Genomic DNA, 26,751 nt, shown 5'->3' with positions numbered 1-26,751 from the left:
GCCACAATCCGACCTCAGTCTGGGACACGATGTTGTGTTGATCAACTTGTTTCCTCCTCCTCATTAGCCTCCTCCCTGAGAAGGGGCTGCAGTCTCTTGCATAGCTGAACTTTCCTTGGGGGCAGAATTTCCCCCTCTGGGAGCAAAGCTTTTGCCAGCAGAAAGCCAGTAAACAATATGCCTCGTATTTGAGGAGTTTGTACTAAGGGCAAATGTAATTACTGCTCCTTCTGCAGAGCAAAGGATTACAAATACATGGAGACAATTATCTTTTCCGTGGCAAATTTCTCCAAGTCAGCCTGGAATCAACGTTGGCTGTGCAGCACAACAAGATGTGTACTACGTGAATATATTCCATGTTTACAAGGAAAATTTTGTGTCCTACCAGTATTTCAGCTTCCAGTGAGCATTGCCTGCTGGTCAAGAAATCACACATAAAGTCTGTGGCACAGCCCTGCCCACTACAAAACTTCTGGATGAGGAGTTGGCCTTGTGGAGTTACAAAACCTACTCTAAAATGTCTGTAAATGATTAATTGAGGAATCTGAGTTTCACAAAGCTTACATCAATGCACAAAAATGGGTTGATTGAAGAGAAGTAGACATTCTTTTGTTTGTCTTGAAAGCCCACATGGAAATGGTTTTCTACAGGAAATGTGCATTTTAAACAAGTTTCCTAGTGCGCTCAGCCTCTTGGGAATCATGGTCTAGCATGATTTTTTAAAATCTTTCAAAGATAGCTTTAAACATGCATAAAGCTCCTATTCAAAACAAAAGTTAATAATAAATCCTTCCTGAAGTTTAGTAATTGTTTATTGTGGTGTTTGTGGTAGTTAATGCTATAGTTAAGGTTAAAATGGTATTTCCACTTCATCTCATGTTTGTACTTGTTTGCAACACATTGAAACACAAAGCTCTCCATTTTGACTGACACATCCAACATTTACTCTCAGCTTGGACATAACTTTTGGTTTGTTTCCTTAAAAATCAAACTGCTGTGGGGAGATCAGTACTTCTGAATTATCCTGTGCAAGTAAGAGATACCACTTCCAGCTAGGAAAACAAACCAAGCTACTCTACTTAGAACATTAAGAACAGAACAGTAATCACTGAAGTTAGCATGCCTATGAAAGACCTGAACAATAATGTTTTTGAGAAAAGGGAAAACTATTATTTTTCTTAGGGAAAAAGGAAGTGAAGGTTGTCCAGGCCCACTTGAAGAGAAAAACAGCCATAAGAGAAGGGAAATTTTGCTGCAGTGTGTAATTCATAAATCACGGTCTTATAACTACAGTATCGACAGTCATATAAGCTGTGGCTTCAAGAAATAAAAATATAATAAACTCTGGGAAAATCCACTCCATCTTTACCTGCATTAATTATTTCCATTAGGGAATTCCTTTTGTCTTCTCTTTCAATTATTTCATGCTCTTTTGGCCATCCCTATAGTCTGTATAAGCCTACCAGAGTTGGGAGTGTTCCTCTGAAAAATAGTCATCCACACTTTTTATTTTCTAAAATTCCTAGCTCCACATTACCTTATCCTTCCCAATTCTAGGCCAAGTTATGTTCTGATCCAATAAAAGGAGAAGCACTAGATATTCAAAAAAGAGAAACTTATACTCTATTATGAAAAATTCTAGTCCAGATAAAAATACTAAGTTTTTCTCAAGACTTAAGACCTGATGCTATCTGCCTTCTCTGCAACAGATCAGAATATTACTCTTTCTTTTTCATTACTGGATGAATGATACCTGGCCTTTCACTGTATTCAGAAATTTTAAAAATTAAGATATTTTCTCATTGTAAGGCCAGGTGGAAAACCACTATGTCCCTATGCAATAATCTATTGATTCTGTAGTGACTTCTCACCTGAGTTGCTTTGCAGAAGTTGATGTGGGTATTGACAGCTGGTAATCTCCAGGAGCACAGAGGGTGAGGGGTAGGAAACGTGCCAAGGCAGCTTGTATGTCTCAGGCACTCCTCCTACTCTCGAGCTGCTGTATCTAATGGCAGCTAACACTGCACAAGCACCTAGCTGGAGGTGTGGGTCTGTCAGCTTTGTAGTCATGATTTCTTGTAAACTAAAGGATTATCTTTTATTTTACTTTATTGCATGTAGCATGGCCCCACCCTTTTCTTTGTGTGCCAAGAGAGCTGACTACTGCATATAAAAGGGTGACTAATCATGGTAAAACATGTGTTTTGACATTTACAAGCTCCAAGGTGTTGTACCTTGAAACTCAAAACTTTTCAGGGCTCTGTCTATCCTGATACATCTTTTGATTGTACTTTAAGCAGGTGTGGATTGCAAATGTCTGTAGTAAGAATTCTCAGTGGCAAAGAAATGAAAATGCAGTAAAGCCCCATTTAATCTCTCTGTCTGAAAGCAGAGACAAGTCACTGTGAACATGGAATCCTCTTTGCATCAATACACATTACAATACATTTTGCAGTTTAATGCATGAATAAACTCTACTATCATCCAGTATCTTAATTGTCTAACCCATGTACTGTGAGTTCCAAAAAAGCGAAGACAGGATGTTACTTACCAACATGAAGTCATTTGTAGGTTTGAGCATGCAGGTAACATAACTTGCATCCTTGTATTTGAAAGGTACCACGGCAAAGCCAATTGCTTCTGGGATGGCCAGTATGAAGGACAGAAGCCAAATAGAGAAAATTTCAATAGCGGTGATCATGGGGATTCCAATCCCCTGAACACGGCTCCAGGACGCAACTGCTCTGTACCTGAAAGAGAGAGGTGTTGGTTTCCAGCCCGTGGTTTCCTTCTTAAAAGATCATGGTTCAGTGTCATATGGCAAGTAAATTCCTAAAGCTGACATCTGAGACTTGTATTACTTGTTTTTTCTGCCTATTCCAGGGCCTCTGCCAGCTATCAACTTACCTAGGACATAACAGGGCACATTGAGGGGTGGAGAGCAGAGATCCGACTGCTCCTGTTCTGCTTGGGTGTGGGATTGTGTGGAATTCTGCTGGGTGGACTGCACTAATGATTTCTAAATAAAGTAGGCAAGGTTTGTGAGGACAGACTTTATCTTTCACTAAATAACTGCCATAACAGTGGAAAAAAAGCTTTCAGGCACGCAGCCATTCTAACAGATACAAAGCATCCATCTCCTTCAGCTACCTCAGCTGTAGCAGCAGTGCTATCCAAAGTGAAACTGTCAGATTCCAGGCAATGAAAGACCAGGAAAATATTTTTCATGAAGTGTAAATGCATTTGTTCTGTTTACACTGTTCAATGAACTGAGAGGATTTTTCTCCTCTAGTTGTCTCTCAGTTTTCAATGAGCTTGTAGAAATTTATTAGCCTTGAGACCTCAATCTCTCTGTCAACTCTGGTCGGAAGGTTGTAAAATTATTCAGAGAAGATTGATAGGAATAGAATGCAGAGTGCAATCCAGTCCATAAACTAAATTTTCAGTAGAAGATTTAACTATTGTCCTACAATTACTGCAGTAAATTACTTGCTTAGCATTTCCAACAATTTAGCAAAGACAGAATCAGTGGAAAGAACCAGTATTATTTTTGATCTTGTAATAATCTGAAATTACTGGATTTGGAATTTTTGAGATCACAGAATCACAGAATGAACTAGATTGGAAAAGACATTTTGAGATCATCAAGTCCAACCAAGACTGAAGGAATTAAGAGCTTCCAATGGGGAAAAACATTTTTTGAGGGCTACACAGATCAGGAAAATTTGATTATTGAAAGCTTTTCTCAGTCCTCCTTCAACCAATACAGTAACACTGGATTCACACACAAATAATTTCTTCTGATTTCTTGTATCACACTCTGTTTTTAGTTTGGAAGTGTGCTTATTAACTAGATGTAAGCCTTGGGAATTCATCCCTTGTAGCCTCAGTCTTAGGGAAGTGACAATGCCTGAATACAAATCCAGGCTTAAGCCCCTCACAAAAACTTCAGCAGGCATTGTTACATTGCTACAACATCACTGGAAGGTGTCAGGGCCTGCCATCACCCTTGTGGAAAACAGACTGGAAAGCTTTGCCTTGATATCTGCAGCAGGGTCATGCACAGCACAGACACAGATGTACTACAGACGGGCTCTCAGAGCATTTTTTTCTACAGAAAATGCGTGTAGAAATACTTTGAGCATAAAAAATCAAATAGTAGTAATAATAATTTTAGTAGTAATAATTTTTCAGGTGGGTGTTCTGTGGGTTATGGAATATAGAGGATCTTTGTCTAGCCACAAACTTCCCACAATCAAGAGTGAGAAAGTACTGCAGGGTTTATTTCCCTCATACTTGGAAAACATAGGATGTCCACCAGGGACGTGACATAAAATATATGCATAGTGCATTGCATTTAATTCCTTACTCTAAAATCTGTGTGAGATTTGTCTAACTTTCCTTTTGTTCTGTTTATTTCCCTCTTGTCTCCAGTCTTGTCTAAAATGTTCACTTTTTTTTTCCAGGTCACTTCCTGTGCTCTGCTTGATGCTGTGGCTCCTCTTCTCTCTCCCTTTTTCATTTTCAACTGCTCATGCATGTGCTGTCAACTTGTATACATACACACAATTAAATATTTTGCATTCCTATCCAGTTATAATATGCTTAAAGCCTTTATTTCAGAAGGGCATCTTGTCTGGATCTGAGAACATCAGTGAGTCCTTTTGTTCTCGTATTCCTTTTAACTTAGATTAGAAATTAGGTGTTAATTAGAAATCTAGATGTTCAAATGGCCCCGTTATACAACAAGTGTCTGTTCTGGGAGTATCATCAGCCCTTTGTAAGAGTGAAAAGCAATGCAGGAAACATAAGGGACAAGATCAAGCATGAAGCAGTCACTGTCAAGATGAGTGCCAGAAGAGTTCCTAAATGTCCCTACTGCTGACAGTTGCTGATACTGAACTCGTCTGCTTCATTATTAGCAACCATAGCTGTTTTTCATTTTATGCAAATATCTTAATACAATAAAGCTCTTAGAGTTTTATTTTAGTGGCAAAATCTCGACTTTTCTCATGCACTTACTGTGAGTTGGTCCAGATAAAAATATCTACTTTAGGATTACTGTCCTTTGCAATGTGCTATTCAGAGGGGGCAAGAAGAGAGTGTATACACATTAAATGAGAGCCATATCTTCACTTTTCTTCTTCAACCCATTTCTTCATCAAAATCATTATGCCCAAGACCATAAGCAAGAGTAAAAACTCAGGCAGGGAAATATCCTTCCTCTTAATCACATTCAAGGCACTGTTTAGAAAAAGAGCCACACTGTCATCACCATTGTGACCTAGAGTTTAAAAATGCCTGAGGTGCACCTGAGGCAACTTCGAAGTGAGCTTCCTCAGAAGGGTGAATGGTTGCCTTTTTGTGAGCCTCTTAAAACCCTCTCCACATGTGAGTGGCCATTGTTCCCCTTGGGCATGCACAGTTAAACCTTTATACACTGTCAGGGCAAGTCACTCCAGGGCAGTGGTAATGAGGGGCATTTCACAATAGGATGTAGTTAGCACAGGGATTTTCCTGGAAGGAAAAAAAAAAAAAAAAAAAAAAAGAATCCTGTTCTAACTTAAGGCTGTAGTCTTCAACAGGGATAGAGAGTCAACAACGACTAAAAATATGGAGCTCTGGATTCACTCTACCGATTGACTCTGTCTTTATGGGCAGTATATAGGGATCCAAAATAATTCTACAGATAACTTTCAGGAGCTTTTGCAAGAATTAACTTGCCCATAGACCAGAAACAGTCCAGCTGTGACAGCACAATATTTTTATATTTATATTGTTATAAATATAATATTTAATATTTACTAATTTTCCATTCTAAAAAGCAGCCATTCGCTGATGTGGAATTTTGTGTTAATTTGTCCAGCTTCCAGTGTCCAACCTAACTTATTGAAGATGCTCTGAGCTTTCATGGTGATTGAAGCTAGATTCAGTTCTTGTTAGACAATATCAGAATCTGGCTCTATACATCTGTTTCCTAACACACATCCTCTGCAACCACTTACTAGAGTAGCAACAGATGATAAACAATATGTCCTTGGCAAAGTGTCTAAGCTAAGGGAGGAAATTAAATAGTCTGAGTCTGATCCCATACCAGATTTTATACTCAAATGGAAACAGCATTTGGTTGGTGTGAGGATTAGCAAATCAACCCTTGTAAAAATATGCATGCATCTACAAAAAGGTAGCTTCAGCTGAATTAGTTCCAATTTATAAAAATTTATATAACAGTGGAACTTCATCTATTGAAACTGCAGTTGTCCGAATTTATCTAATAAACTGTGTGTTTCATGTACTTGATCTATGATTTATTTTAGGTATGGATACTACCAAGTGATTTATTCACTGCAAACCTTATACATTAACTTTTTCTATAAAGCCAAACAAAGATTCATTTTAAAGCTTCTTTGTATCCCTGTACTAATACACATACTGCATTTTATTTAACAGTATTTTCTGTATTTAGAGATACTGATATTTTGGAGTAGAACACAATCAAGTAACTCAAGATGTAAAACCAAGTTTTATAGAAGTCAAGTGTTCATCTGCTATTGCATTTTATGTATTAAGTAAAAATACCAGAGGCATTAATTTTTAAACTACCTATGTCAAACTATCAAAGCAAATTTCCAACATATTTTTCAATAGAGGTCAGTTAGTTTTGAAAGTTATCAGAATAAACCCTGTTTATTGTCCATAGGCAGTGAGTTGAAAAACTAATTTTTAAGCCAAAAGATTACTATCTTTAGGCTTCATTCATATGAAAGAAGGAAATCTGAATACTGAGTCAAACCCCAGTACGCTTTTGTCTCATAAAAGAAGTTGAAATAACACTTTACCAGAGCTTTTAAATATCTTTAAAAAACATGTAAAGTTCATTAGCCCAAGGACTCATAATTTGAGCCACAAATGTGGTGCTTGGCGTTAGCCAGAATATAAAAGACCAGAATCTAAGTTATATCTGAATTGTAATCTGCCTGCTAAGACCATGTTTAGTGCTCCCAGATTTAGGAAATCTACATGTGCAAGAATGGTGGCAAAAGAGTAAAACATACTGTACCTGTCCACACTAAGGGCACACAGGTTAAGGACTGTGATTCCCACTGATGCCTTCTGGATAAAGGGAAGGAATTTGCAAAGAAACTGTCCAAATTCTGTATTTCCAAAAGGCCACTTCTGAGCGAGGAGCTAAAGAGAAGATACAAAATAATGAGAATACTTTAACAATAACTTAGCAAGCATGTAACAATTGTAGTTATTTCTTGTCTAAGACATAGCCAATGTGACCTTGAATTCTCCATACCTCAAGTATATCCTTAGTACTGAGTGGATCTGGGAACTAACTGCTACTGTGGAAGCACAGAAGTTTAAAGTTTATATAAAATGTTGACCTTGTGCTGTTGCAATAGTCAATTTCATTGTTAACATTTTTTTTATTATTATGAACCTGCCAGCAGTACTGAATAGTGAAAATCTAACTCAAGTGTGTCATAAATGGACTGCCATGTCCCAGAACCAGGCAGTCAAAACATAACTCAGGGTCCATAATGAAACACCTCAGAGCCAAGTCCTGATGCTGCACACAAGTAGATTCTTGTCATCATAAATGTACCATTGTGTAACTCATGGCAATATTCAGTGCCAGACTCTGAGAATTGTGAAGAAAACACTGTGCATGCATAATTTGTTCCATATTACATTTTAAAGGACAACCGTGCAAACATGTGGGCTGTGCTTCAAGGCAACAGAAAAGCATCCATTGGAAAGATGTGAGTGACTGAGGCTTAAAGCAGTATTTCCAAGGAGACATTTGCATAATAAATATTAGTACAGTGATTCATGTGCACACTTGTGAAGAATTAGAATATAAGTATTTCTAGCTATAGCTGTAAAAGCTTTGAACATGTCTTGGAACTGGGCTTTGATAGCAAGTATATACACAAAATACAGGACACAAAATTATTCAAAATAATCAAATCTGTGACTGGCTGCAGAGTCACGGATGATCACCCTTTACTTATGCTGACAGTAAAATAGAAATTGCATTCAATGTAAGTAAGTGTAATAAATGAAAAATTATTGAGTCCATACAAACTACAATAATTTAGTATAAAGATAAGCCCTAATTTAGCTGTTTTGACTCAAGTAAGGGATACTTCAACCCTCATGAATAGTTTTATTGAAAAATGAAGTCACTAAACCTTCTCACTCTTGCACCGCCATTTTGTTCATCTTCTCTAAGCCTCTGCTGCTGAGGCTTTCTTAGTGGTTGGATGTTCATGTTTTGAGAGTCAGCTTTGCAATCACAAACACTAGAAATATTTTTCATTAGAAGTTTAGGTCCTGGAACACACTTATCTGGTAAAAGTGGGTGTATTCTAGCTGTAGAATTAGAAAAAACAAATTCTAATTATAACTCAGGACAGTAGTATTCAAAGTTAACATTTTATTTCCATTTAAATTAGTGTTAAATTGAAGTATGTTAATAATCAGTGCCTTTAGCAATAAAAATGCTAACTGTGAGAAGTTCAAATTCACATGTCTTTATCTCAGTTTAGGTAGGTGTTACCTTTCTTTTTTTGACAGCATGAGTTTTTCAGAGAACTTAGCTGTAGCATATGGATGTTTATCACAAAATTCTACCTAAATAGGAATTAATCTTCTCCTCATAATCCTGCTGAGGATTTTTTGCACCCCCTCTGTTTTACAGTCATTCATCACCATGCTGAGTTACTTGTGATTTTGTCCCCCAAATGATACCTCAAAAATGCTGGAAGCAGCTATGCACTCCGCATTGCCTGTGTCTCTCTAGGACTATATTAATGTCATTTGATTACTTGTATTTCAGGACGGATTTTAGCAACTCACAGCTTTCAGCCAGATGGGTGGAAACTGTGGATCAAATTTACATGTGCAAGCACCTTTGGTATGGTATCCCAGTTTAGGATAGCCATATTTGATGAAAGGAAATCCCCCTTTTCTTAAAAGGTTAGGAATTGGATTGCTAGGATTGGTGATTTAACAGTAGTCAGTACCGTCAGTAACAAAAGTGTTATAAAAAGGTTTATATCTGCAAGCTCTTGGTTAGTTCCTCTGATTCCTTCTGTATTTGTAGACTGAATGAAATACATTTAAAGCTCCAGTAGAATTGTTTTCCAGATAGGTTTTCAATAGTGGAACAAATGTTTGCAGACCATATTCTGCATTTTGCCAAGAGCTCTCATATGAGATTTTAGTTTTTATCACAAAAAAAGGTTGAAAAAAGAAGGGATAATCAGGACCCATAGCAATTTAACCATATTGTAGTCATGTGGAATTTCACCTCCAAACTCTTGGCTGGCTTTGGGTAAAATCAGAGTAGTTCTCAGGCTGGGAAGGCTAAATTATAAATGGCACTGCCATGGAAAAGCAGCTCTAGCACACTTCTGTCAATCCCCTGTGCCAACCAGAGCCCCAAAACCCATTGATCATTATAGATCACACTTTAAGAGGCAACTGAAAGCCACCTATTCATTTCAGTGCCCTGACTGTGGCTGTAGCTACACCAGCAGTAGAAACGAACAAGCACTTTGTAGTCACTGTGAAACTGCTACTACAAGGCAAATATTAGCTTCAAAAAGAAAAGTGTTGTACTTGAAAAAGGTTCACTAACTCATTACTCCTCACGGGGAAGCTTTATCATGCTTCCAGCATGTACACTTCTACCCACACCCCAGGAAGCTCTCCTTTTTGAGATTAAAAGTATTTTATTCCTTTTGTTTCTTATACTTTCCACTAGTTGAAGTAATCTCAGTACCAAATCATTAGACATTCTTTTCAAGTGGATTTTAATCAAAATCCCTGGGACTTTGCAATCATTTCTGGGGTGTACTCTATTATCACTCCGCATCAGCTGTGCATTCATTACTTCCCCTTGGATCAGGTGCCAATTTTTTTCTTGTGCAGATATTTTTAGTCAGCAAATCTGGTCCTGTCTTTAGTTTTACTAATTTTTGCATCAAAACAAGTCCATTTCTCTTTGTTCTGCCCTAGCATGGTATGGAAATTTCAGAAGGAAATAATACATTTATTTTGTATTAAAAAAATGAACCCAGGAATTTAATTTAGTTAATCCTGATTTACTTAGCTGCAGTTCAAGAACTGGAACTACTGGCTTTGCTCTTTGAGTGCTCTTGCATATTCTAATATCCGAACAAAATGATTATAAAATTCTAGAAAATTACATTTTTCTCTCAAGGCTCTAGGATAGAAGAAATCAGACTGATTGCTCCTACTTGTGTCCCAGTTCTCTATGAGTTGTGGAAGTGGATTGTGCTTTTGCAAACCCACTTACAAAATCTCTGAGGTTTCAAAATAAGACATGTGACAAAGGAAACACACTTTTCCCTTGTGCAGTTTGCTACTTAGGAGTATTTCATACTGTGGTGCAATTCCTGAGAAAAGAGTGTGGTCAACATGTATTTTTGCACTGAAATCAGAAATCAAGGCTGCTCTTTAAAAACTCAGTGAAGTGACCAGACAGTCACAGCTTCCTTGAGCATCCTCCCTTCTCTTTTGCTTTATATGGCCTCTCTGCCCTGAGCTGCAGCTGAAGACAAACAAGACATCAGCACTGAGAACATTCCTTTGCAGTGATTTTTAAATGTCACTCCGTTGATTTTATTCTGCTGCTGCTATTTTCTAAGCCCCCCTCAGTATAGTAGCTGATGTACAAAACATCAAGTCCCACTGTGCATCCCAGGAAATTTATATATAGTCTGAAAGAGAGGATGTTGTAACCCCACCACATGAGTGTTGCCCAGATCATGCTCATGTGCAGCCACACTGTTTATCTCATGCCAGGCTGATTCTGTGTGTTTGCAGAAAGATGATGGTCGTGGAGCTCAGCCCAAAATAGATGGGCTTGGTTGGATGCTGGATCAGAAATGGCTCTGAGCTGCTCTATTAAAACTTGTTCAGCTCAACAAGTGCATGTCAGGAGGTCCCCTCTTCCTGCCGTGTGGCATTGAAGATGGCAGCAAAGGCTTCATTCCTGCCTTTTCCTGCTCTGATTTAACCCTACTGTTCTAGAGACTGCTCTTGCTATATCCACATGGGACCATTGTTGTGCTGACACACTAGATGTTCTCCCCAGAAATGGAACTGTGCTCCTTACAAGCAGGGCTTGCCCCTCATGCTGCTGCCATCTAGGAAACTCTCCTGATTTTCATGGCATTTAAATGTTCCATGATACTGCTGGAACAACTCTGGCACAACTATGGAAGTCAGCTTTGTGAAATACACATTCACTCTCCTATGAAAATGTAAGAAGTTTAATAAAGGACAATAGGAGACAAGGGCCATAGACCAAAGGTTATTACTGCTGGGTGCATCTTGGCACCGAGCCAAGACCACTCTGTTACCTTTGAGGTTACCCCTTAAATAGCTTTTCCTTACATCAGCCTGTTGCATATTCATAGACTCTTATGCATATCCATGAACTAGTTTACATTTTCCAGGAACTACTTTACACGGCCCCTCCTTGGATCTGACTTTTTAGAGCATGTGTATTTATTGGCTGTGGTTTTGACTCCTTCTCTTTTATCACTTCCAGTTTGTGCCTTGGTCCACGCTGTCTTCAGACAGTGAGTGCTGATAGTTGGCATATCTGTAGCAGGTGTCCTCATCCTTGGATGTTATGCCATCCAAGCACACATTTTAAAACAAGCATCGATATTTCACTACTATATCTAAGCTTAAGTAACAGCAGAAATAAAAACTATATCTTTATAACACAGTTACTTTAACACCACACATATAAAATCCATTTTAATATTTGTGAAAAGCCAATATTATAACAGGTTCTATTCTATCTTCAGGAAAAACAGAAATATCTTCTTTATTCCACAGCTTTAGTTATACTTGTACAGTAATGGAGAAAGGGACCAAGCCAGCATATTTCATCTGTATAGGTACAATCCATTTGTGTAAGTGACCAACATCTCCTAACTTGGGAGAAGCCGTTACAAAAGCAGTGTAGTCTCTGGTGATTTTCTTTCCTTGCCACATAGCCCAGAATAAAAGATAAGGGAAATTATTTTGGTTTTGTTACATCATTTGGTGTTGCTGGCTTCTTTTTTTTCCTTTTTATTTTTTTTAAGGCTAGTTTCCTCTAGGAGATATTGAGCTGTCTGTATAAAGCTCTGTCTTAAATTGTGTTCTACAATTATATATGCCATTGTCTGATTCAAGGCATGGGACAGACAAGGTATCTGGTGTTTTGGGTGGAATCCAGGTGATATCTGACTCAGCACAGAAGTGTCTAAGTTCTATACCACAGAGTTGACTGCATTAAGTGACAAAAGATGATGATTCTGGCTGAAGTGTCTCACCTATCTCTGATCTGTAAGACTGCTTAGTTAGGAATAAGGATGAATTGACTCCTCAGCAGTGGTATTTTGGTTGCGGTGACTGAAACAGGACCCTTCTGTCCTCATGAAATGTCATAGGCTAAGAATTCATTACATGTTCTCAAGCCTTTCCCTTCTTCCTAAAACCCATATATACAGGAGAGAATTTGCTGGACAAATTTTGCTTCACAAGTCAGCTATGCTCCACCACTTTGCAGGAAAGAGGGAGAGCTGTCAGGGTGGAGAGGGACACAGCCTGTCTCTAAGTATTCCTTCCACTGCTGAAGTGAAAAACCTCAGATTTTGAAATGACAGTGACGAGAGGAAAGAGTAGAGGAAAACAAAGAACAAGGGTAGCCTTTATAATGCAGGGCATAAGACCAGTAATGAGTACATGGTGAGATGATTGTTCAAGCTTCTGCCCGTTTTGGGATAATTTATTTTCTTATACTTAGATGCACAACCCTGGATGGTAGAGAAAACACACTGTATCTCTTCAACTCTTCTTTGCAGGAAATATATTCCTGATTTTGCTACAACCAAGAACTGTCTTTTTTTCTACTTTGGGTGGATAAAAGACTGACTGGTTTTCTTCCTGTAAGGAAGAAATGTTATGTGGGAATGCACGAGAACCATCAAAGACATTTTTTACTCTGAATTGCCCTGCCAGAACTTTTTGTGCTATTTTGCTTATCTTAGCCCAGCTGAGTAAAGGTGAAGGTAGCAAAGGGTCTCATGCCATTCATTGAATGCCTACAGTGTTTTTCTCCTGCTTAGGCAGCTATGAAAGAAAACGTATAGTTTTTACACAAGGGAAAATAGATTATGCTTCAAGGGATCCTGAAAAGTAAGAAAACAAATACCCTGGTTTTGTAGCTGAACATTCTGTCTCAACTAACTGGAAGAAAAAGTAATCCTAAGTTTTAGGTTCTTGTTAAAATGCTTATATTTCCTACAAAAATCTACTTAGTAGCAAAGCATTCCTAACAACTCTAGGCATCTCCCCTGTGGTATTTTTGCTGTTTACAAAGCAGGATTGCTTTCCATGATGTTGGCTATCTTCCCATCCTGTTAGGTAAACTGTTTTTCAAGCTGAGCTGCTCTTCTTCAGGGAAATGAGCTGCAAGGTGTGTGTATGTGCATGGTGATTTGTTGAAAGGAATTTTTTCAATCCCTGGGCATGATATTTCTTTTGTTATTCTTTCAGCTGTGTTTTCCTTTGTGTGTTGCTAAAAAGAGTGACAGAATTTCTAAGAAGTTACTGCAGAACCCATCAGCCCTGTATATGCGCAATAAAAACAATTCCTTGTTATCTGTAGAGTTCAGCTGGTTGAGAAATAAAAACAGAAAACACACTAAAATATTCTCTTAAACCTAGAGTCTCCAAGTATTGTACACTTTTTCAAATCCACAGAGCAGAAAGGCAGGCATGAGATCGGGAACTGAAGATGAAGGAAGAGCTGTGCATTGATGGGAACAAATGTCCCACTCCCTGAAGAACAACCATGAGTTAAAGGCAGAGTGGATCTTAAACTAAGACCTGGAATATAAAATCTCTTCCTTGACTGCTACCCTGGCATGTGCATTAAACACAATCTGCTGGGAAGCTGCAGTTTGTAACTAGAACAGACTCCTGATGGATTTCTGTTCCCTGCTCCATTTTGGGAAATTTCTGCCTTCAGGACTCAGTGATCATTCCTGTGCTACCTCTGGGTTTCTGCTGTGTTTGGTCACTACATGGGGACATACACCCAAATAATAGGTCTTGCTTGGAGCAGGTTCTATGGATTTCTGCATCACACTGGGCTATCCATTCATTGCTTCTTGGAATCCCTGATAAGAATTTATTGAAAACCAGAATGTAGTTGTTCTGAGGCCTCAGAATTTCTTACTTGTGTTGGTACTTCACTGAGAAATACACACTATACATATGAAAAAATCTGCCTTTAAAGAAGAGTTTCTTTTCTAAGTGCCCTTAAATTTTTATGTACTGTGGGTTTGGCTTTATGCTCCTTTGACACAAAAGATGCCGCTTGTTCTATCACCTACAAGGTCAGTGCTAATGTTTTTAATTAGCATCCCCATGTGGGTATAATTATTAATTCTTGTTCATGAAGGTATTCAGATATGCCAAATAATTTTTGATTCAGAAAGGACTGCTCTGATACCTACGCACACACTCTGATGTTAAAAAATGTCCATGACTAGAAATGCTTTAGCTGAGTCTTCCTTCACTGAAGACAAAATGGGTGAACGTTTGCTTGCTGTTGGGTATGTTCTATGTTCTGGGTGGACTACTCAGATTTAGATAATGTTGCGACTAAAGTAAGCATGAATACCAATTAACTAACCAAAACTTCCCCTGTTTTATTCAAGAAAACATTTCCTTAAGCTGTCTGAGCAGTGAACGCTTGATTTTTTCCTGGGTAGATGTCTTCCACTTTATACCAGTAAAATTGATAAGAAAATGTTATTAAAGAAGTATGTAAAAAGCTGCCTAATTTGCTTCATCTACTTTGTAAACTAATGGTTTAAGGAGTTAAGCATATTCTGATCTAAGGCAATGCAGTTTATGTCAGCCCTATGTAGGCCTGTTTCCAAGAAATATAACTCATTTTTATGTTTTTCTTTAAAGTGCATACAACTGGAAGCAGAGACAGCTCAGGACTTCCCAATAACAGTTAAAACTTTGCCATTCTAAAGGTGAGAGCCTTGGTCTAGAGTATTTCAAGCTCCATGAGCTCAGGAAAGAACAGTGGACAGCAGTGTCTGTGGTGAATACCTGTTGTTCCTGTTGCTCTGCTATACTTCAGCCATGAGAGCAGCAGCAGGAACAGCCATGAGGGTTTGCCAGAGCACAGAACAGCCAAGGCAACAGTGGTGCTGTAGCTATTCTACTGCTGCCTTTCTACAGCCTTAGGAAACAATGGAAAGTCTTTATGGAAAGAAGCCCTCTAAAGAAGTTTTCTTGCATTGCATCTGAATTTATTTGCTAAAAAATGCACATGGCAGTGATGGTTAATGCAGGTGATCAGCAGCTTTCAGTTATATGTTAATGCCACCTGACACAAGAAAAGGAGCCCATCTCTTTTTTCAATTTAAAAAGAAAATATATTAATATATTAACACATGAAAATATATTAATATTAAAAAGAGAATATATATGTATATTTTACACTCTACAAGCATGTAAAATAGAAAACTTCTATTTTCTGCTCTTCTTTTTCCTGCAGAGAAATAATTCTTGCTGATACGAGGCTTTAGGCTTTGACAACTTAAATGTCTGAGATGGGTATGTTTTAGGCAAAGAGGAGGCTATTTGGGTCCTGGTGGTATAAAAAAGTGATTGAAAATTAAATTCTCCTAGTTTGGTCTATTAAGGTTGGATTTATAACTGTCACCCTTCCTGAAAAACTCAATTTATTAAGATTTTGAATACTGATTTTTAACATTGATATTAAGTGGAAATATTTTGGTAATTAAGTGTAATGGGGCTTTAATACATCCAGAATATCTTCAAAGGAGAGTGAATATTACCCACATCACAATCCACTTAACAATAAGGGGAATGCACTATATAATTACAGTAATTGGAGAAAGTAAGGAGTGAGTTTTTGAACCTACCATACCACAAAGAAAGGTTAAAAACATCAAACACCTGTGACCACATGTTCAGATGACATAAATTAGATAATTACTTTTTTTCCAGCATCATATCTTTGTTAATTGTGTAAATGCATAATAGAATGAAGGATTCATTTCTTCTGGGATCTTACATTGCCAATTCTTACAATTTTATAGCTGCTTCTTTCTAAGGGTTTGTAAAATGGATTTGAGTACTAGTAGCATTATTTGCTTTTATTTTGAAAGTACTTTATGTTTCAGGAAAGTCATTATAACTATTTCCTATATTCAATTATAATTACAGGTATTATACATTTTGTTCTATAAAATGTGGCCATCTTAACACACTAGTACTTGTTATTTTAATATGCAGCTGAGTGCTTGTTTACTCTAATTTCAGACATGTTTTGTCCTAAAAATAAAGATCTGACCTAAGAGGTATGAAGTGTTTGACACCACTCATATGTAGGATATGAATATGTGGTTCAATATGAGGCTGACTCTGAAACTAAAAGAATCTTTTAAAATATAGTTCAGAGAGGTAGAAATTACTTTAAAACAAAATGAAAACATTTGAATTTTTTTTTCCATAAATGACTATCATTTCAATTATCTTATCATAGTATTTCCAGTGGCCACCCTTCACACTGTCACTCAACAAGAGGAAAGCTGACACAAATATTAGGATCCCTAATGGCATTTAACAAACTTTAAACCCAACTCCTAATGTAAGAATCCACATTACTGAATGGTTCATATGAAAAATGGACTATAATAATAATAATGGCATTTCTTATCAGATGTACCAGAGACCCCTTATAAAGCCATAAATGCTTCCCTTTATCACAATTCTTGCAGCTAACCTCAGACAACAAGGTGGTTGTATATGATAATTTATGAGTAATTTATTCTGAAAGTTAAATAACTGAAAAATAACTAAAAGCTAGAATTAAGTTTTAAAGGTTATTTTAATTCTGCTTTCTTACATGTGGAAATTGACAAACTTTGGTGTCAAGGGGTTGCAGTTCTGTTCATAGCCTTTATTTATCCAATACTTCTCTGCAGCACAAAAATAATTTCTCATGTAGGCTAAGGAAATTTCATTCATCAAATCAGTTCAGCTCATCGTATAAGATAGATGAAGACAAATGCACCTATGGAATTCCAGAGAAGTGACAGAAAATTAATAGAAAAATATGTATTGCAAAATAATAAAGAGAATATAGGCAAAAATTGATTGTTACTTTCAACAAAACTTCTAAAGATTTTCAAAAGGCCATCAAAAGGCAATTCTGAAAGGCATAATTAATTCCAGATTTCCATTTCTCTTAGCAAAAAAGAAGCAGAGCTCTTGAAAGGTTAGAAAAAATTGTGATATAAAAATTCTTGTTCTTTCTCAGACTTGGGTCTAAAAGAACTCAGATCATTTTTCCTTAAAATGTACTATCAGATATACCATGAGAAGTGAGAATGCTGCCTTGGCAATTATCCATAAAGACATAAGGATAATTTACCTGGGAGGAAACTGTAATACATCATGGGAGGAGCAGTCATAGAATCACTGAATGGTTTGGGTTGGAAGGGATTTACATATCATCCAGTTCCAACTCCCCAGCTATGGAAAGGAGCACTCCCCACTAGCCCAAATTGCTCAGAGCCCCATCCAGCCTGGCCTTCTGTAGGTTCTGAGTCCAGCTAAGAACCTCAGTCCAATGTCCCATTAGGCATTCACCCAGTTGTGGAAGACAGGAGAATCTCAAATCTTTCCCATCAACTTGTTAATCCAAAATACTCTACAGCTGTAGAGTATTCACATCCATAGAGTATCACATCCATAATAATTTACAGTCATCCTAGTTTCAAATTTATGTTATATTAAACCCAGTTAAAGTTAAAAGACTTATCTGTAATTTATAAAACTGGAAGATCAGAACTGGGTGCTGCATTTCACCATAGATAATATCACAGAATCACACAGAATGACTAGGCTGGAAGAGACCTTCAAGATTATTGAGTCCAACCCATGCCCTCACACCTCAACTAAACCATGGCTTTGAGTGCCACATCCAGTCTTTTCTTAAACACATCCAGGGATAGTGACTCCACCACCTCCCTGGGCAGGTCATTCCTGAACTTTATCACCCTTTCTGTAAAAAACTTCTTCCTAATATCCAACCTATATTTCCCTGGATGCAGCTTGAGACTGTGTCCTCTGGTTCTGTCATTTGCTGCCTGGTGAGAGACCAAACCCCACCTGACTACCACCACCTTTCAGGAAGTTGTAGAGAGTGATAAGGTCACCCCTGAGTCTCCTTTTCTTTAGGCTAAACACCCCCAGCTCCCTCAGCCGTTCCTCACAGGATTTGTTTTCCAAGCCCCTCACCTGCCTTGTTGCCCTCCTCTGGATTTGCTCAAGTGTCTCAATGTCCTTCCCAAACTGAGGGGCCCAGAACTGGACACAGCACTCAAGGTGTGCCCTCACCAGTGCCAAGTGCAGGGGAAGGGGAAGGGTGACCTCCCTGCTCCTGCTGGCCACACCATTCCTGATGCAGGCCAGGAGCCATTGGCCTCCTTGGCCACCAAGGCACACTGCTGGCTCATGTTCAGCCGGCTGTCACTGTACCCCCAGGTCCCTTTCTGCCTGGGCACTGCCCAGCCACACCATTCCAGTCTATAACACTGCAGGGGGTTATTGTGGCCAAAATGCAGGAGTCAGCACTAGGACTTACTAAACTCCAACCCATTGGACTCTGCCCATACATCAAATCGTTCTAGGTCTCTCTGCAGAGCCCTCCTCCCTTCCAACAGATCAACACATGCCTCCAGCTTGGTGTCATCTGCAAATTCACTAATGAAGGACTCAATCCCCTCATCCATGTCAACAATGAAAACATTGAACAGAACTGGCCCCAGCAGAGACCCCTGAGGGACACCACTGGTGACTGGCCCCAGCTGGATGCAGCACTGCTCACCACCACTCTCTGGGCCCGGCCATCCAGCCAGTTCCTAACCCAGCACAGAGTGCTCCTGGCCAAGCCGTGGGCTGCAGCTTCTCCAGGAGTGTGCTGTGGGAGACAGTGTCAAAGGCCTCACTGGAGTCCAAATAGACAACACCCACAGCTTTTCCTGCATCCACCAGGCGGGTTGCTTGGTCATAAAAGGAGACCAGGTTGGTCAAACTCAACCTTCCCCTCCTAAGCCCATGCTGGCTGGGTCTGATACCCTGGCCATCCCATAAGTTCTGTGTGATGACACTCAATATAAACTGATCCATAACCCTACCAGGTACTGAGGTTGACTGGCTTATAATTACCAGGATCCTCCTTCCCACACTTTTTGTGAATGGGTGTCACCTTGGCCAGGTTCCAGTCATCTGGAACCTCACCAGTGAGCCAGGATTGTTGGTAAATGATGGAGAGCGGATTTGCAAGCTCATCTGCCAGCTCTCTCATCACCCTGGGGTGGATCCCATCTGAGCCCATATATTTATGGACATCCAAGCTGCTCAGCAGTTCTCTGACTGCCTCCTCCTGGACAGGGGGACCATTCTGGTCCCTGACGCCATCTACCAGCCCAGGAGGACAGTTGTCCTGAGGACAAGACATCTTCCCACTAAAGACCAAGGCAAAGAAGGTGTTAAACACTTTCACCTTCCCCTCATCTGCAGTTACTGAGTCCCCTCTTGCATCCAGTAGAGAACAATGGTTGGTCTTACTCTTCCTTTTGCTGTTAACATATTTGTAAAAACATTTTTTAATTTTCCTTTACAGAAGTTGCCAAATTAAGTTTGAACTGAGCTTTAACCTCCCTTAATTTTTTTCCTACATGTCCTAGCAACCTACCTAAATACTTCCTGTGTGACCTGACCCTCCTTCCAGAGATGATACATCCTCTTTTTATTTCTAAGTTCCTTCAAAACCTCATTGCCCATCCAGACTGGATATTTGCCATGTCAATTCATCTTTCAGCACACAAGGACAGTCTGTTCCTGTGCCCTCAAGATCTCTGTTTTGAAGCGCACCCACCTTTCCTGGACTTTTTTGTTTTTAAGGGCTGCTTCCCATGGAACTCTCTGATTAAGTCTCCTAAATAGGCCAAAATCTGCCCTCCAGGAGTCCAATGCAAAAGTTTTAGTGATGTTCCTCCTGATTTCACCAAATATCAAGAACTCTATAATTTCATGATCACTGTGCCCCAAATGGCCTCCAACCACATCTCCCACCAGCCCATCTCTCTTTGCAAATAACTGTGTAACACAGTCCCTCCCCTGGTAGGCTTGCTCACCAGCTGTGACAAAACTTGTCCTGCACACACTCTAAGAACTTCCTGGACTGCCTCTGTTCTGCTGCGTTAAGTTGCCAGCAGATATCTGGTAGGTTAAAGTCACCTACAAGAACAAGGGCTGGTGATCTGAAGCATTCTCCAGCTACTTAGAATAAGTTGTCCACCTCTTCCTCCTGGTGGGGTGGACAATAACAGACTCCCAGTACCTCTGTACAAATGTAACATATGCACATAGAAAGAATTTTTTTCCATTAATTAATTCAAATTTTATGATCTTGTCCTATGAATACCTGTGTCATAATGCAGTTATGATGTCAGTGTTATAAAGATGCAAAATGCATGTTTTAAAATCATTGTTTCTTTCATCTAAAAATCCAGTTTGAAGCCACAGGGCACCAGTTATTATAAAACCATGCATTAAAATGTTTCATTTAAAACACATGTAAATAAAAGTCATTAGAATCTTTAGGGGCTGAAATTGTGAACATTTTTGCTTAATAATATGACATATATATTATATGACTTAGTATTTTATTTACAAACAGAAACACAGAAAAAAAGAAAGAAAAAGATAAATATCCTATCAGCTATGCACCTGTCTACGGTCCGCAAAGAGACAGATTACAAAATTCTTTAATGATTTTCTAATATAAGTTAATATCGATGAAATATATTAAAAAGGGGCTCAGTTCTGTTCATCCAAGCATGTTCTGGCTTGAATTCTATTAGTAAACATAATTTGCATCAGAAAAAGCACTGCTTTATGGCTTTGTTTAATTAAATTGGAAAATCAAAACACTGGGACAAGATAACTTCATACCAGATAAAAGAATTGCTGAGGAGCCTTTTTACACTTTGACCAATCCAGATGAAATTTAATATTTCAGAAATGATCTGTGATATAAATGGAATAATTCTGAGACTCCGCTATTAATGAATATTAAATGAAAGCATTAAGGCTCAACTTTACTGATGTAATCTCTGCCTTCAAAATCATAATATGATGCCTGCGTATCACAGGGAGTATTTTCTGTAAAAATATACAGTAAGGATTGGATAATATAAAAATAGCATGCTAGTTCATCAAGGAGGAGAACAGTTTCTAAAAAGTCTTCCCTCATAAATTCTTCTGCTAGCTGTAGCAGCTATGAGAAATGAAGAGCTCCTGTGAAATGCCCAAGGCCACACTTTGGTTAGGAGCTAAGATCTACATCAGCTTTAATGGGAGATACACTTTTTCTTGATGGAGGTGAGACCTGAGAGCAAGGGGTTTGTTGCCGAACAAAAAGGAGTTGTATCGTTTCCTTAATTGCACTATTCATTGACAAAAGAGCACTAAATAGAGGAAGCACAGAGAACAGCCAGGGAACTCGTAAGGAACTGTAGTTGGAATGGATGTCCTACCTTGTACACGATGATGGGGATGTCAATGACAATGTAGATAAGGTCTCCCAGTGCCAGGCTGGCTATCAGTGCGTTCGGGCCGTTCCTCATACACTTGTTCTGGTAAATGATCCTCAGCAAAGTTGCATTCCCAACCATCCCAATGATGAAAATAGCACAGGATACCACGGTGTTAATGTATTTGAAAGTTTCAGCAATTTTAGTCTGCTGGGAACATTTGACAGTTTGGTTGGACACCGGGGGCTGCATGGTGGTGAGGAGAACGCTGGATTCCATCCCTGAGAAGGTGGAAAGGGGATTTCCCGAGTCGCTCTGATTGGAAACGTCTCTGTCAGAGCTGTCACTGAGGACAAACCCTGGGAGCAGCAGCAGCAAGGAAACTCTTAAACACAAGGCGTCCATCCTGAAGTCCCCAGTGAGCAAATTCAGTGAGACAACACCTTCACTTTTTTTCTTCAGTATTTCAGTGAGATACTTCTCACTTTTTCACCTGCGGAGAGAAACCGTAAGCAAAAAAAGTAAAGAAAAAACCCACATAATCAGTAGAACAGGTAGTCTGTCACATCCAGTTTCTGACTTAGGGAAGCAGTCTTGGAGACTGCTGAATAGTATTTTAACTAAAATAAGAACTTTTTTTTTTTTCTTTGAAAATGAAAGGTAAAAGCACTACATTGAAAAGTAAAGGTAGTAAATTCATCAATTTTCTGAGTATTTTTGAGGTACTGCAACAAGTAGACTTTATATTATTTTTGTCTGACTTATTACCTGGATTTCAAATGAAAACTGAAAAGACATGTATTTCAAATCAAACTCTGGACCAGATGCAAATTCCCTAATTATCAGGAGGAGGATTTTATAGTCCTAGGATAGACCTCTGGCCAAGAAAATACCTTCAAACTTCGTCATTGGGTCCTGAATATAATTGCAACTCATGCTGAGTACTTAGGCACGGTGACGTTAATAATAAAAAATGAAGCTCATTAAGGATAAAAGATACTTGATTTAGTATTCTAAGCAACAACTCATGACATTTCCAGGTAGGGAAGAAAGCAGCATAGAATCTTGTATGAATAGAATAAGTGTGACTGCCTGTGTGTAACTGCTGCCACAGGGTTTGTAGATACCAAACCTCCAGTGAAACCAGGGATGCCATTTAAGTCCATTTTCCTGAAGCCTTGGTTTAATTTAAGATGGAGATTTTTTTTTAACCTGGCTTATATCTGCAAAACAAGACAAAGTCCTGCAGTGTTGACAAAGGAAGAGTAGAAAATAAAGTATTTATAACTTCCTGATTTCCAGGGACTCGCCTGAAGTATTTGGGAGGATCCTTCTAAATAAATGAATCCTAATTTAATTCCCTGTGGAGCTGTTAAGTCAGAGTTTATAGCAAGACATTTACCAGAGAAGGAGGGAGAAAATTTACTGATAGTACTTCTGGAGCAGTCAGAGTATAAATATTTACTAGCATTGCAGGCTCCTGTTGTATGTGGTCTGTGGAAGTGTGTGAGTACATCTGTAGAGCAGCAATGCTAACCTGACTATTCCTGTCTGGCATGCAGAGTGATGTCCCTCACAGACCTTTCAATCCTTGTACTGCTGTATTTGAGATCAGGAAATTGCCAACTACGAGTTCCCATGGACTTAATTTCAAAGTTTAACATACTGAATAGTAAATCCTTCTTTATTTAATTAAATTAAATGCTGGTTAGGAAGGTATCTCAGGGCACTTAGCAGTAGCATGGTGCAAGTGTGTTCACTTTAGGTTTCTAAATCTTACAACAGACAACAGAAATGTTTGACTGTAATTATTTTCAGGCAAGGATTAATACTTGTATTGTTTTCTATAACTACGGTTCCTCAATTTACAAATGAGAAACATGTATCAGTATTAAATGGCTTTTCCAAGTATATGTGATAAAGCTATGAACAGAACCCACAGCCCTATGTTTCAGTAGTTATATTCGTTTCCTCCTTACTTTGTGACCCTTTTTGTGAAAATTTGATGTATATATCATATAAACATTGTGGCAGCATGGCAGTCATGCTGCCAGCATTGCAAAGCTGGCAACAAAATTTCCAATTACCATCTCTTCCCTCTCCCGGAAGAAACTTTTCCCTAAGAAGAAAAATTAGAAAGTTTTTAATAGGCTAACTACTGAGGGTACTTTTTTATAGATTCCTGTCAGCTCTTCATTCCTCTGTGCATATTTTTACAGTATTTATCTTGCTGCAGAATATAACACACAGCCTGCCTCGTGTGAGCAACACGCTGGCATCCCTGATAACTTTCTGTGATAAGGTAATCCAGGATTGTCCTTTACACAGGCAGCCCGGGTACCTGGAGGGTGTGAGGTGCTCTGTTAATGTGGGAGCCACCCGCCTGTGTTGTGCCTGTGCTCCCGCAGTGCCGCTGAAGCAGCCGCGGATGCAGGGACCTAAATCCCTGACTTGCCTGGAGTATCAAGCCAGAAAAATTCCCATGCCGAGGTTCGCAAGAGACCGTACTACTGGAAATGAAATTGTTCCAAAGACCAGCTAAAACGCTGGCAGTGCGTGATGAATGTAAGGCAGATGAGATGTGAACAGGAGCAGATGATGCGGAGCAGGGCAGGAAGGCGCTGAAGGCAACAACGCCTGCAAGGGAGGATTCTCTGGGTGTTCCCAGCGAGCGCTGCCGGGGAAGCCGCCCGCTGCTCCTTCTCCAAGGCGAGAGGAGAATGTTCCTTGCTTCACCAGCGAAAGATCAATCCCAATATGCACTGGCAAGCCAGGGCTGCCCGCCCTGCAGCCTGTATAGAGAGCCTCTGGCAAGATCCATACTTTGTTAAACTTTATGGAATAACAGTTCCCCCAAGCTGCCTTATGCCCGTCTCTTGTTCTCTCTCCCTTCCTCTCTCTCACACGCTCACACCCGCACACAGAGGTGCACCACAGGCACCGAATCCCTGTCCGGGGCATTTCCAGCGGTGCGGAAGGTGCCCGCGGCTCGGGCCGGGCTGTTCCCGGCGTGGGATGGCGATGGGCTCCCGCAGCATCCCGCTCATTTCCCCCCGCCGCGCCTCCCCGCCCGCCTCACCCTCATGCTGGGGCTGCCGGCGCCGCCGCCGCCGCCTCGGAGAATTTCTTCGGAGTGGCTTTTCCTGGGATAGTCTTACCAAATCCTCCTGCCTGCGTCTGACTGGGTGGAATTGAAAATCCCCACCTCCGCTAAATCAGTGAACGAAAGAGACAGACTGAAGAAGTCGGAGCGTCCCCTCTTCACTGCCCCCTCCCCCAATTAAAACAAACCTCCAGCCCGAACTGAGCCCCTGCCAAGGTTAAACACAAAGGCTGCCTCCCGGGCACAGGGGAACACGGAGCTCCTTAACTCCTTCCTCGCTGAAGCTGAGCACAGCTGCTTCGCTGGACTCATCCGAACCACAGCCCCGGGACCCACTGTTGCAGCTGACAGCTAGTGGAACGCAGAATTCTCAGCAAGGTCTCTACCTGATCACACCAGACAGCAGAAGATCCATGAGCAAAAACTGATCCAGGAGCAAAATCAGATTTCCACCGGAAATCTGATTAAATAAACCTCTTTTGCTTTGCATTTGCCCCGGGGCTGGCCGGGATCAGTCTCTGAAACAATCAATAAAATTGTGTGTGAGAGAGTTTCAAAAATACTGGATCCATAAACAGAAACTGCTCCTGAGTGAAAATTTCTTTTATCCATCCAGGACATGTCTTGCTAATATATTTTAGTTGCATTTACAAGGATAATAAGGGTGAGGCATTTTCTGTCATTCCTATGTTTCCTATTACTGTTCTTCTGTCAAGAAAGAGGTGCAAAAAAAAATCTGTGCAGAAAAAGTGGGAAGTTCACTTATAACTAATGATATTTTCTCACAATGAGAAAAAAATGCGTATCAGAGGGAGCGCTTGTACAGGAAAGAGCTTCAAAATCCCTTCTTTCATACTAGCAAGTTTATGAAATTTTGAGTCCTTTGTTGAATCATTTCAGGTTTCTCATTTCCTGGCATGTTTTCATCTGGTTTTACCATAGAAATTATTTTCTAAACATATAAGGGCTTCTTCTGAATAAAAAAAGGCATCCTTCCTAAATAAGATGTAAAAATATGTCATCCTAAAACTGCAAAAGCAGACCGAAAAGAACAATAAAAAATGTGATGCTAGTGGCCTGAAAAGTTAAAATGTCTGGCACTAAATAATGTAGGATTTTTTTTTAACTTTTTCAGTTTTGCATAGTTAAAAGTATGCTTCTGTAATATGTTTGAAATCATCTGATAAATCTTGAACAGGAAAAACCAGCAACTGGGTCGACTGGATTAGCAGTATTTTATTACTTCTAGAAAGTCATCTCAGTTAAATGAAGTGTCAAAGCACAGGATCTTTGAAGGAACATACATGTTCAGCTGAGAATCACAAGGAGCCTACTGTTTGCAAATCAGGTAGAAAGTTTAATTCAAAATCTCGGGTTGCTGTGAAGTTCAATAAATGTTGATAAGCCACTAAATTATCCATATACTACTAAAAAAGATCTCTACAGTTTGGTCATAGATGCTTAGTATTAATGATTTGCTTTGTCAAGAATCATCTTCATGGTAAGTTGTTGGAAAAAAAAACATTGAAGAGCTGGAAAGGCTGTTATTAAAGACCATGTGCACTTTATGGAGTGCTTTATTGAATGCAACTCTTAAATATCTTGTGTGTTCTCTAAACATTGTTAAGACCCAATTCCTTTCCTGGGATCATTTGACCTTTATGTCTAAACAATTAGAGCTGTAACAAAAAAAAAAAAAACAAAAAAAACAAAAAAACCAAAAAAACCCCAAAAAACAACAAAACAAAACAAAACAAAACAAAGCAAAACGTTTATTTCTGATCTCATTCAAACACACATTTATTATTCCAATTCATAATAGCATGATTCTTTACATAACTAGATTTACTATTACATGAAATAAATATAATGAAATTATCAAATTTACTATGCTGTTAAAGATATATTTCTAGACACCCTTTATAACTGCTTCTTTTACTGCCAACCCAC

General features: G+C 39.2%; 1 protein-coding gene across 2 annotated transcripts in view; it reads right to left on the bottom strand.

Annotated features, from left to right (window-relative positions):
• Positions 1-25,003, bottom strand: part of EDNRA (endothelin receptor type A) — a 32,453-nt gene extending 7,450 nt beyond the window's left edge. Inside the window, exons 1-4 of one of the 2 annotated variants that reach the window (XM_012573346.5) lie at positions 24,778-25,003; positions 21,702-22,191; positions 7,061-7,188; positions 2,552-2,750 (exon numbers count right to left, since the gene is read on the bottom strand). In XM_012573346.5, coding sequence (XP_012428800.5) covers positions 2,552-2,750; positions 7,061-7,188; positions 21,702-22,103 — 729 coding nt within the window. In that variant the 5' untranslated portion in view covers positions 22,104-22,191; positions 24,778-25,003. The remainder of the gene's footprint in view (positions 1-2,551; positions 2,751-7,060; positions 7,189-21,701; positions 22,192-24,777) is intronic. The other variant, XM_030271882.4, reaches the window with a different exon arrangement.
• Between the last annotated feature and the right edge of the window lie 1,748 nt (positions 25,004-26,751).

Source organism: Taeniopygia guttata, chromosome 4 (genome assembly GCF_048771995.1).
Source record: "Taeniopygia guttata chromosome 4, bTaeGut7.mat, whole genome shotgun sequence".
NCBI classification, from domain to species: Eukaryota; Metazoa; Chordata; class Aves; order Passeriformes; family Estrildidae; genus Taeniopygia; species Taeniopygia guttata.
Note: the sequence above shows the minus strand (reverse complement) of the source record. Positions and strands in the feature narration are given on the sequence as shown.